The following is a 13,061-nucleotide window of genomic DNA, read 5'->3' on the forward strand; positions in this document are numbered from 1 at the left end:
TATAAATAAGATGTATTGGCATGATAAAAGCCTATAAATGGTAGAAGCCTGTAAATTAATGTAGCTGGATCAAAGCTAGTATTTGTGTGTCTCACACTGAGCTTTGATATTTTGTACAAAGACATATTTAATATTTTTTATTATTCAAATGTGGCTTAAGTTTCCAAATAGGCTACATTCTTAATGCCCCAAGACTTCATCTTTGTGACTTTGAACTAGTCTTATAAATACTGATGAGAAAACATAACTATTCCATAAATCAGGGATTCGGTATGAATTCATACAATTTGCTTCATACAAAATGCATAATTTGTTTAAAACGTATACACAAAGCCTCTTGAGCAGACATGTAATTCCATGAAGTTACTTATATTTTTTTCTACAAAAGAAATTGTGAATTTCATCTAGCTGAAATTCTAATGCAAAACATTTTCAAGAGACCTTACCCAATTATTACTTTCAAATTGAAGCATTTTTCTATTAAAAAAACTGTACAAATTTGCATGCAAGTTGTGATAATCTTCTTATGTTAAGTTGAATTTTAACATTTGCAAATTTCTTTTAGTGATAATTTGCCTCATGTTAGGCCTTTCATTCAGAAGCTGTTTCCTCACTGCTACCATCAAATGAGGACCTGATTTCCATGTTCAATGTGGTGTGTATATCACATTCATATCAGCAGATTTGATTTGTAAATAACACTTGAAATGACCGATGAAAGTGACTCGAGAAAACATTTCAGGAGCAACTTGTGTTTCTTCGTCTATGAGCACTTTAGGTCCTCTGGACATTTAGAAAATGAACGGTTACACTTTATTTTGATAGTCCACTTTAGACATTCGACTTACTATAAGTAACTTAGTAACTACATGCCAACTAATTCTCATTAATTTGCAACTACATGTCTACTAACTCTCAGTAGGGTAGGTTTAGGGTTAGTAGAGTAAGTTGACATATACTTGCAAAGTTTCTGATAGTCAGTATGTTGTGGACCCATCGAGATAAAGTGTTAGAAGATATTAAGCAGACAGTCTACTAATACTCTAATGACTGCTAGTTAACATGTAGTTGCAAAGTTACTTACTGTTAGTAGAGTGTCTAAAGTGGACTATCAAAATAAAGTGTTACCTAAGCTAAGTGAATCATGATGTATTAGTTTATTCAGATTTAATCTGTTCTTGTGCAAAAATGTTTGTGGATGACATCATAATGTCATCGATGAACACAGATTGTTTTATCTGAACATCCGTATGCAAACTCCAACAAAACAGGAAACTGTAGCGATGACTCATGCTATGGCCAAAAGATGGTTCTCAGAATTTGCCAAATCAGATTTTTCCTTCACTTGTGTTTTAACCAATAACAGGGAAAATATATGTTGTTTTGCAGTAAATGCCATTTATTTCATTATATTCAAGTGGAAGTTCCCTCAGTGTCTGATTGTTTTCTTAAGAGTGTCATGCTCGTATGTTGTTGCATTATTAGAAAAACATTAAGGGTGTCATTCTACAGAAACTTCCACTTTTGGTATGGCAAAATGTCTTAAAATGTATTTATTTGTTTAACATTTAAACTTAGACCACTTTCCCCCGGTTTCACAGACAAGGCCTAGACTAAAATGTTAGTCTGAGCTGTTTTAACTGAAATACACTGACTGATCTTAAAATATATATCGGTGCCTTTTGTTTTTTCTCAAGATGCACACCAGTAATGTTTTTTTCTAAGCATGTTTATAAAAATTGCTTAAATGTCCTAATTGATCTATGATGCAATCCTGGCTTATTCTAAGCCCCGTCTGTGAAACCGGTCCATTATTAGATTACCTTTTGACTTAAAGAATACACATAAATAACAGCTTATATATATATATATATATATAAATTTTTATTTTTTTTGCTTTGTGCAATTATTTCAAAACCACATGTATAATTTTTTTTTGTCACTGCTGTAACCTTCTTTAGCAATATTAAAAGTTTTATGAAATAGTATTTCTCTTTTTTTTTCAGCACGTTGTCAGAGTTACAGAAAAATAATGAAAATGCAAGAAATAAGTAGATTGTGTTTTATTTATTTAATGTGACCGACAAAAACAGTACAGTTACACCAGCGACATGCATAAGACTTGATATACGGAACAATTTTCATGAAAAATGCATTTTACAATATGTCTGCTGCAAGGTATCAAACCACATGTTGTCAATCACGGTATACTCACTAAATTAATAAGTTTAAACCATTTGTATTATAGTTTTTTTTTTTTTACAATTCCCTAACAATAAATAATTCATACCAGTGACATCAACTCAAAGCTTCTTATGAAATCATGAGATAAATGAGAACATTTCTGATAACTGAAAAGAAACAGTGTACTAAACATGGGCCTTTTTTAATGTTTAGAAAATAGGAAGGAGGAAGTCGAGTGATGTCATCAGTGTTTTTTTTTTTTTTTTAATTCCAAAATAAAAGACTTTTGTTAAGCGGTAACACCAGTGACAACTCCAGGGGATCACTATTTTCATTATATATTTTATAATATTTATTTGGCTTTTTTTAAATGCCATTTATATCATATATTTGATAGTTATGAATAGGCTTTTGTATTTTAAATGGTAAAAAAAAAAACAGTTTTTGACCTCAAAATAAAGCACTTTCCCTCTGTACATGGCTGTGGGGACGCGCAGTTTTGTGGTGCTTGGAATTCTTTATAATTAATAAAAAAAAAAAATAATGCCACATTGATGACTCAGGAAGGTGTAATTGTTCAAATAACATTTTCATTTTAAAAATATAAAAAAAAACCGTAACCCTAATGTGTATTTCAATTGTAACATTTCTGTAATGTCTAGGGACAGAAAAGTGGACGTTTCTGTAGAATGACCCTAAGATCTTCTGTCCAAATACTTTCTGGAGCCACATGAGCAATTACATGCAGGAAGGGCATATAAAATGTTTTTCTTATTATTATTTATATATTTGAAATTAACAATGTTATGTGTTTTTTTCAAATGTTCTTTTATTTATTTTAGTAGCTATTGCGTCCTCTTCTGGTACGGTCAAATCGGTCTGATTTGTTTTATATAGATTACACAAATTCGCTGACCACCTGATTTCTGTAGTTATTTAATAGGGATTACAAAATGTAAACATTGCTCATTTACATCTGTTGTCCCTGAAAGAAAAACATGAAAACATGTAAAAGTAAACCCTTTAAGACATTTTCTTAGCTTGATTTGGCCTCTAACACTCGTCATCCTTCCATTATCCTTAGATTAAGAAAGGAGCATGTGAAAAATAAATAGTATTAACAAAACATTAAGTGTCAACATTTCAAATTTAGACCTCCTAAAAGCACATTCTAAAGCATAACTGTAGTTAAAAAATAATAATTCATCATTCACACTATATAAATTATTTTTAAAATTGAAAACACATTAAAAGGCAGATGGGAGTCAAATTGTTTTAGAATATTTTTTTCAGGAATATTCTTGTTTTGCTCAATATATCTGATCACGATTGAAAACCATTTGTGATTTTGCAGATGCTGCCTGTCATTTTCTTCCTCTGCTCATCTGTGTTTAATCCTGTTGCTCCAGGATGAGCTCTGTGAGTCGATTGACGTCTCTGATGGTCGGGTGACACTGCAGGATCATGATAATCACACTTTCCTGGTTTGGAAAGATCTGCACTAAAGTCTGCCGCAGCTTCAGCGTCTCCTCTGCTGTCCTCTCACTGACCTGCTGACGCCCCTCGTCCCACTGACCCCTGCCTGGCCCCTGACCCTTGCCGTGACCCCCCGGTGTCCAGTCTCTGTACTGGAGCACTTCGGTGTGAGCGCGCGGTGCCGCAGACGGAGGAGGGATGGATGCAGACACACCTGCAAACGAGTGACTGCCGGGAACAGGTAAAGTACTTCGAGAACAGAGACACAAAAACACGAAACATGTAATTTTACAAAGTGTTTTTATAGTTTGGCTCAACACTATAAACAACTATTTTGATTTCATGAAATCATTTATTGATGCTTTTATATTTAAAAAAATGTGATGGATGAATGGCATCATTTAGCGGATCTCCTAAACAACAAACCTAAAACAATCTCATTACATCGGCGTGCGTCACTGAACTGTTTGCATTTTCAGCTTAAATATTACATGGATTAAAACAAATATGAAAATACATTATAGTGATGAAAATACAAAATACTTGGCCATTTAGTTTGCAAACTTTGCCTAATACTATAATTGCATAATAATTGTTCATATTTAATGATATCGATCGCATAATGTTTTTGTGTTATTGTGTCTAAAGCAGAAATAAATTATTTACTGCACTGTACTGTACCATTCAAAAGTCTGGGTTCAGTGAGATGTATTTTGAGAAAAATTATTAGTTTTACTAATCAAGGATGCATCAATTACAAAGGACTGTAAATACATTTATAATGTGACAACATATTTCAAAAACATGCTGTTCTTTTTGAACTTTCTATTCATCTGTGAATCCTGAAAATGAGAATGTATCACAATTTCACAAAAATATTGTGCAGCACAACGGTTTTCAACATTGATCATCAGTAATGTTTCTTGAGCAGTAAATCAGTATATTAGAATGATTTCTGAAGATCATGTGACACTGAAGACTGGAGGAATGATGCTGAAAATTTGCATCAGAGAAATAAAATACAGTTTAACACAGATTTACATAGAAAACAGCTATTCTTAATTGTAAAACATATTTAACCGTTTTACCATATTTTGGATCCAATAAACACAGCCTTTGTGAGCAGGAGGGACTTAATAAAAAATATATATTTAAATAAATAAATATTACAAGACCCCAAACTTTTGAACAGTAGTGCATATCATTTCACAGACACTTGAGTGAAAAATAACTGGAACCATAAAATCCAAAATCACTGATCTCTAGAAGACAGACAGCATGATTTAGTGTGGATGTTAGTACCTGTTGTGTTTATGTAGGAAGTCTCTCAGATGAGGTCCACCGCGGCCCAAAGGATCGTCAGGTAACATGAAAAGATCGCTGGCAAACACGTACTGAAGCAAACTGAAACAACACTTTTATCAGTAAATGATAGTGACCTAGTGAGCTGCCTTCATAATACTTCATAACTGGATCATTTAAGGTGCTTTAGGGGCACTTCAAATACGAAGACCTCGCTTTGCACATAAAACAATAGCATAATATATTATACCAAGGTTGGGGGACGAAGGAAGAGCAAAAGACTGTAAATATACTATATTCAACACTGAAATGCACGGATTAAAAGGGTCTAATTCAGAAATATTGCAATATTTCACTGATGCCCACCTTTTCTTTATGATGTCTCTCCACGCGGGCGACTCGTCCACCAGATCTCTCAGGTTGTCATTAGTCACAATCACTCCATTCGACTTCTGCGCCAGATCCAGCATGAATCTAACCAACAATCACTCATTAACTAACAAAACAGCATTGATTTCTTTCCTGTGTTTACTTTGTAGTTTATGCTTCAGCTGTGAATGGTTTGCTACATGCTACTGCACTCAAAAATATTCAGGCCTAAATTTTGAGTTGCATGTAAAATGTCTTTCTATTTGGATTACACAGTTTAACATAACAAACTGAACCCTCTTTAGATTTGAGATTGAATGATTCATTACCGGTCATCATAGGAGTTGATTCTCTTGCCCTCGACCTCTCTGGATGGAGTGTATTTGAGGAAACCCAGATCAAAGAGTTCGTTCATGTATTGCCTTTCTACAGAAAACACAAGAGCCACATGATGATGCACTCACTGCTCTCACAACACACTGAGATGACCGGGCATATAAAGTGAGCTTCACCTTTAACCTTTGAGTTGTTCTTCTGCCTCCACTGAGGGACGAACACTGTGATTTCACGATGACCTCTTGCCCAAAACGTCTGTACGGCCAGAGCGATGCCTCGACAGGAGAAAAACACCCCCAAACCGTGACTGCGGAGGATACGAATCAGATTTACAATTCTGCTGCTCTTTACCCTGGGTGTATTTCATTTCACTGCCCAGCTCATGTCAGATAATATCAAAAACAACCCTGAACTTGGGCTCTGAAACGTTCACTCCCTAGAAATCCAATAAAACATCACTGACTGCTCACTGTATTATCTGACAAGACGTTTCCTCTGTATTTTTGTCTTGTCTTCCAGCACAAATATCCAAACGTTCTTTATTCAAGATACATTTAGCGAAGATGCAAAATGACAAAGAACAAGCAGTTTTGTTTTCTGAGAAAATTATGAAAATTAAGTGAATTTGTGCTTAAAACAAGATCAAATATCAGAGAAATATGCTACGGACATAACCTTTTTTTCATGGACAGGCCAAATTTGTCATTTTGTGCTATTTTGCTTCCGTGACATATTGCCTCTACCACAATACAAGCCATTTGAGTTTTTATCTCCACTTCAGCTGCACTTAAACCAAACTTAGCAGTTTTATTTCAATCTATATTCTGAAGGTTTTTACTGAGTGCTTTGTTCATATGGCCTTCGTCTGATATTATTATTGCACTTTATCTATTTGTGTCTGTAGATTACAGTTACACATATCTCTAAAGGCCATTTTCTCAAAATGAGTTTGTTTCTCCACTTCAGCAACACTTAAGGTCTCTGCACACTGAGTCCGAAATTTTCGCATGCGTTTTTTCGCATTCGCAATCTTAAAAATTCGTCACGCACAGAGACTTTGCACACTGAGTCCGATGCGTTTTAATTAATCCGTTGCGAAAAAATTCGCAAAACGATACAAAATGTCTTTAAGTAGTGAGGATGATTTTCTTGTCCTCTCTCTTTTTAAAAAAAGAAAATATTGGGTCCATCCAATCCTTAGATTGCGCAGAGAGGAAGGTTCCACCTCTTTATCAAAGAGCTGCGGGATTATCCCGAGAGATTCAAAGTTTATTTCAGGATGTCAATGCCTCAGTTTGATACTTTGCTAGCGATACTGAATCCTCCACATAATAAAAAGAAGACCACCAATGAAGACCACCAATTTCCGTGAACCAATTTATCCTGAACAGAGACTGTCTGAGGTGACACACACACACACACACACCCACACCGAACTGCGGCATCGGAAAGGTGCGCGCCAGGCATAAAAAATAGGCTACAGCAGTTCTTTATATTCTGTATTCCGCAATTTGTTTATAAAGTGCTCTGTGCTGCAAGACGAAGTGTATTAATTTGTCTGACACTATTTTGGATTTTGGCTTTCGCTTGTACGGTGGCTCTGAATGGTCAAAACACCTTCTCAAAGCATCCCAAAATGCTTTATACGGATGCGAAAAACGCAAAAAAATCGAACCCGATCCGAATTTTTTTTTGACGGACGAAAATTTCGGAGGCAGTGTGCAAACGTGATTGACAAAACGTGAGGTCGTATTTATTTTTCAACGTGCGAAAATTTCGGACGAAAAATTCGGACTCAGTGTGCAATGGCCTTTACAGACACCAATATTTACAGGTTTATTCCTCTCTATATTTTGAAGGTTTTTATAGAAGTGTTGGTTAATATAATCGCACGACTGATTTTTTACAACATTTTATTGCTAAAATGAGATAAAATAGATTTTTTTTCCGTCTGTTGACAGTGTTTTCTGATTTTTGCACTGATAAAAAGTGAAATCCAAAATCCCCTCTGTAAAATCCTTTAACTATAATATGACAACAAAATCAAAGGAGAATTTTGAACCTGGCTGACATCTCTTTTCTTAAACATTTAATTTCAGAAAACTTGTAAAACGAAACAATGGACTGTGATTAATCAGCTGTTCAAAGTACGGTGATATCTGTTAGTAAATATTTTACCATGTTCACCTGTGGTATCTTGCCTTAATATTTCATTGTGCATCTCAAGTAAATGTTTCTTGTATTAAGAATGTTTGTACTGAAAAACAAGGAAAAAATGTCTGCATGTTAATGGATGACGAAGGAACTTTCATGGCACTGTAGTTATTCTTGCAGTTAAAAAAAATGCCAATGCTAAAATATATCAGTCACTATGTGTTAAATTCCAATCAATACTAGCAACGTTTTAAGCGCAAAAGCACAATAGAGATGGAATTCGGAATGCATGTGATGCGTTTTGCGAGAATTAAGGCGTAGATCAAGACTCTCTGTTCTCATTCTGACCACTATAAGATGCATCATATTATGATTTTTACCTCATTGCAACATTGCTCCCATCGATGATGATCTGACGCAGCATGGGGTCACCGGGCTTGTCCGACAGCTGCAGTTTGAAGGGCGTCTTGAGGCTCTCGAGGAACCGCTGAGGTCCTGTGACCACAAACGCCGTGTCTGGTCTGCTGTGGTTAGGTTTGGGCACAGCGGATTGGTTGGATATATCTGGCGAACTAAAATCCAAGTTCTGACTGATAGTCCGTGGAGGCGATCGGACGGGCGAAATCATTGGTTGCACGTCAGAGTCCAAGGTTTCAAAGGAGTATGTTGTCTGCGGTGGCCCTCTAACCGATGAAGGCATGCCGTTAATGTTGACTGGTTTGGATGCATCTAGGTTTGTGGTCCTCATCTCGGCCTTTCCACTCACAGTGTCGAGATCTGCCATTGAATTTGGGCCAATCTTCCGATCAGCTTTTTTGCTGCCACCTCTCGTCCGGTTGGCCTCTCCTTGTTTCTGCAGTTGCATGAGCAGCTCGTGTGGCAGGAGCTCGGGTAGATTGCTGCACACTTCTATTACTCTCTCCTCGGTATAGCCGCAAGTGGCCGCAGCCTTCTTCAACACATCCAAGACAAAGTCTTCCTCTTTTCCTTTACTGGCCTCTAGTATCTGAAGAGCCTCGTGCATTTCTCCACCAATTCCCACCACATTTTGGGACTCTCGGCTGCGGTTTCGCTGGCCTGTTTTGTCCTGCTCCTGCTGGATCAAATCCAGAAGTTGCGAGGCTTCTTTGGGGTCAGTTCGGGTTAGAACAGCTTGCACCACATCCTCGGCAAATCCCATGGCGGTGAAGAACTTGAGAAAGTGGTCAAAATCTTCTCTGTGCCCCCCAGACAACAAGACGGTATCCTGCGGCGTCTCTGATTCGGTTTCTTGTGGAGAACCTAGTTCTGGAGACTCTGAGATCTTAAAGTGTGTTGGGTCAAGGGTGAAACCTCGGGAAAACGGATTGTTGGATTGGGTGCTGAAATCATCTGTGCCATTAATTCTGTGTGAGGATTGTGGGAAAAGACGAGGCTGCTGGGAATGCGAGTTCTCTGCATTATGATTCGATCCACCAGAGCCTCCAAAATCAATTTTGCCAGCAGTTCTTTGCATCGACCATGATCCATTGCCTTCGACCGGGTTCAGACCCTCTCGGGCCCGCATTGAATGAGAGTCCAATCCGGACTGCTTCACCAAATCCAGCAGGACCTCTTTCACCAGCAAAGGTAACACCAGCAGGTCCAGGGTGTGACGGTCCTCCAGATTCTCCACGACGGCTTTGAAGGCCCGACGTGACTCCAAGGATTCGAGTTCAGCCTCAGAGCGCCGTCCCTGGCTGCTCTTGTACTTCTCCACCAGGTCTGTAATAAGAGAATAGGCTTTCACCACAGGTTCTGCCAGCCCAGTTATGAAGACGATACCTTGAGATCCCACCTGCAGGAGAGATTTAGTAACATAAATGTTCAGAAGCTGGATTGTTACATGCATTCTCTAACTACACAAAGGGATATACTACGGTACAGTAAGAGTGCATAAACCTAACAAATTAGGGATTCATATTAGGATCAAATTTGAAAAGTGCACCTAATGCACAATTTAGTTATTTAAAAAAAAACAAACAAAAAAAAACATTTTAGTGGTGTCCAAGAAATCATCAGAATAGAATAAAGAAAGCACAGGTCTTTTTTTATGTAACATTTATCTTACATTTTGTGAAATTTTGTAATGTAACATTAATTTGGCATTTTATGCAGTTTGTTTTGATTTTCATGTTACATTTGTCTTCCATTTTAAGCATTTTCTTTTGATTCTCCTGTTACATTTATCTTGACTTGTGTACTTTATCTTGCATTTTAATTTTGTCTCTCAGGTAACCTTTGTCTTTTTTATGCCTTTTTATGCAACACTGATCTTGCATTTTATGCATTGTTTTGTTTCTCAGGTTACATTTATCATGCATTTTTAATTTGTTTCTAATGTAATTTTCATATTGTATTTTATGCATTTTTATTTTCTTCTTTCATCTTGTTTTTATGGATGTTTAGATATTTTTCAGGACAGCAAGACCTGAAATTAAGTTTAGCAGTGAAATCTCTCTCTTTTTGGGCTCAGAGGCCCATGTAGTGTGTATGACAATCTGTCTCACCTTATGTTTTACTAATTTCTACTAGCAAAGGTGATAGAATGATGTTTGGATGGAAATATGCATAAGGAAATTACGCCATGCATAGTAATAAAAAAGGCGTTGCTGCAGGGAGGTGGGGTGGAAAATCAAGCTTGTTCATGCACGCACCATCTTCAGATATTTGTGTAAGTTAGATAGGAGTGGAAATGTTTAAAAAATAAAGTCCTGCCCTAAATGTGCTATTTTCTTACTGAGAAAAATCGCGTTTGGCTGTGATGTTTTAGTGCTGTGCACTGGGCAAAGAACTGTGTGCATATAAAACAAAAACATTCAGCCATATAATCTGTAACAAAGGTTGCATCACAGCATCATATAGTACACCTGCTCCAGTACTATAAAATACTGCATTGGCACAAATGACCTTTAGAAAAAACTTAACTCACCACTACATGAGCAGAGGTATTTTTAACCAGGCAATCCATAAACAGCCCTTTAGCACCACAGAAGACACAGTGAAGCACTTCAGGAAACTGGATCTCTTGCTGAGCTTCCTGATTGACGATACCTTTCACAAAAAGCTACGAGTTGCATAACATATAAGGTGAGTAAACCCTCAACAATTTTAATAGGAAACATATTATAATTGGGGCTTTTGAATCCATAAACCAATACATGTATCTGTGATGAGAGGAAATGAACTAAAACTAGAGTGTGTGTGTGTTTTCATTGCACATGCAGTTTTACAGCCATGCAAAGTGATGCATGCAGTTAGATGTTGCATTACAGTGTAGGCTTGTTCTTCCACGTTGTACAGGAGTTTGTAAATAAATGTTGTTGTTTCACTTTAGGTAAACAGAAACTGAACGTCTAGGTATGTAAATCACCTTTGCTGCCTGTACGTCTCCTGCAGTCCCCCGCAGCTGCAGCCAGATCTGCCCGCTCTGCGCAGACAGACTGTTGTCTCCTCCGATACTCAGCTTCACCCCAAAGACTCGCTCGACGCTGGGCTGCAGCGCCAGCAGCGCCCCCCTCAACACACCTGCACAGGTGAACTCGTCCTCAACCTCCTGCTGCTCCATCCGCTGGGATCCACAGCCGTCCAGTGTGAGACCTGAGACAGCCATGACGCAACTCACTGGAGGAGACGTGAGAAACAACATGAGTCCATGCTTGTGATTCAGCATTGATCTACCCTGAGCCAAAATGGAATATAATCTTGAATATAAACCTCTGTTTGTAGTTTATTTGGTACCAAAGGCTTCATACAAAATTCTAAGTGCCTGTCAAAAGGTTTAATGCTGCATTACTACACTTTACTTTAAGGTGTCCTTGTCACAATGTAAAAAGTACTGAGTAATATTAATTAACTACATGTATTTATTATTTGGTTAGGATTAAGGTTTGGCTTCGGAGTACTTGCATGTAATTATGCATACTTTATTGCTATAATAACCCAGATAGCACACAAAGATCTCTTGATCTGGAAAGCATCTGCTGTCTACAGACGTCTGATAGATGTCAGTTTTTGACATCTATCAGACATGATTTGACATCTAAAAGGAGATGTCCTACAGACGTACTGCAGATGAGCAAACACCCTAAAAAATACGTCTTGCAGATGTAAATGCAGACATCAAATAGACGTCTCCGAGATGTGCGTGTGCTATCAGGGAATAGTAGCCTAAGTACATGTAACCTGTGTAACAAGCACACCTTAAATAAAGTGTTACCGATTTGAGAAGTGAATGTAACAAAGAAAGGGTGTTTAAAATGTATACAAATGTTTAAAACAGGAACAATCAGAACGTTATGAACAGTAACGTTAATAGAACGTTCTCAACATGTTAACGCAAACATATCAGGCTATAACTTAACGCTTTTAGTTTCACGTCTAATGTTACTGCTTAAACAGTTCAGGTGTTTTAGAGAACATTGTTACAGTAATGTTTGGAAAACAGTAATATTGAACATTCCACTTGTGCTAACGTTCAAACAACCAAGGAAAACACTGCACGTTTTGAAAGAACATTCAGAATAATCTTTTAGAACTTAATGGGAACGTTAGCAAAACGTTAATTAAGAATATTCATGTGTTTCGCCATTAAAATCAGCTGAACGATTCAAGATTAACTGGTTCTACAAGTGACTCAAAATGAGATTCCTTTGATTACCAGACAAAACAGATTCCTAGGAAGTATTTACAAACACACAAGAACAAAACAGAAATGTGTACGATATGTAGCACCGAGTGACAGTAAAGTAGCGTTCTTACCATAATCGCGTGAACTTTACACTGCGCTCTTTCGTCTGTTTACGAAGCGCTCGCGATAAACAATCCGGAGCGAGTGGGAACGGTCTAATGCTTCACTCCAGATTCAGTCTAATGTTAGTCCTGCTCGGTTATAAAAGGCTTCTTTTGGTTTAGAAATCACCCGTGGTTTCGCGAGACTCGTTAGTCCACATTTTGGATGATTATTGATCAAATGAAACCAAAGGGAAACTTCGCATTTATCTTCTACCGTAACGATCATAAAGAACGCGCATCAATAATCTGCTGAGGCGCTTTAATGCTTGCTCACGACAAATATACCGACAAAAACAGACATGACCTTAGATCAGAAACGAGTTAAAGACACGTAACAAAATATAATACATGAAAATGAGTGAAAAACAGCCGAACGCAGAGTTTATTATGGCTTTAGTCAGAGACAGTCGCATCGTGTGGGAATTTCC

The 13,061-nt window shown here is 37.3% G+C and overlaps 1 protein-coding gene across 3 annotated transcripts; it reads right to left on the reverse strand.

Annotated features, from left to right (window-relative positions):
• Positions 1 to 2,055: 2,055 nt before the first annotated feature.
• LOC306869721 (NEDD4-binding protein 1-like) lies at positions 2,056 to 13,061 on the reverse strand. 3 transcript variants are annotated; one of them, XM_079416605.1, is made up of 9 exons: positions 12,601 to 13,061; positions 11,213 to 11,463; positions 10,772 to 10,906; positions 8,202 to 9,637; positions 5,844 to 5,974; positions 5,661 to 5,757; positions 5,329 to 5,436; positions 4,963 to 5,064; positions 2,056 to 3,909 (listed from the first exon to the last, which is right to left on the reverse strand). In XM_079416605.1, exons 2-9 carry the CDS (start codon positions 11,450 to 11,452, stop codon positions 3,576 to 3,578), a joined length of 2,583 nt encoding a protein of 860 aa, XP_079272731.1. In that variant the 5' UTR covers positions 11,453 to 11,463; positions 12,601 to 13,061; the 3' UTR covers positions 2,056 to 3,575. The 3 variants fall into 3 exon arrangements, with proteins under 3 accessions (XP_079272731.1, XP_079272733.1, XP_079272732.1); XM_079416607.1 differs by having other exon boundaries at positions 10,772 to 10,893; positions 12,601 to 12,661; XM_079416606.1 differs by lacking the exon at positions 10,772 to 10,906.

The sequence above is a fragment of the Barbus barbus genome, assembly GCF_936440315.1.
Source record: "Barbus barbus genome assembly, chromosome: 1".
NCBI lineage: Eukaryota > Metazoa > Chordata > Actinopteri > Cypriniformes > Cyprinidae > Barbus > Barbus barbus.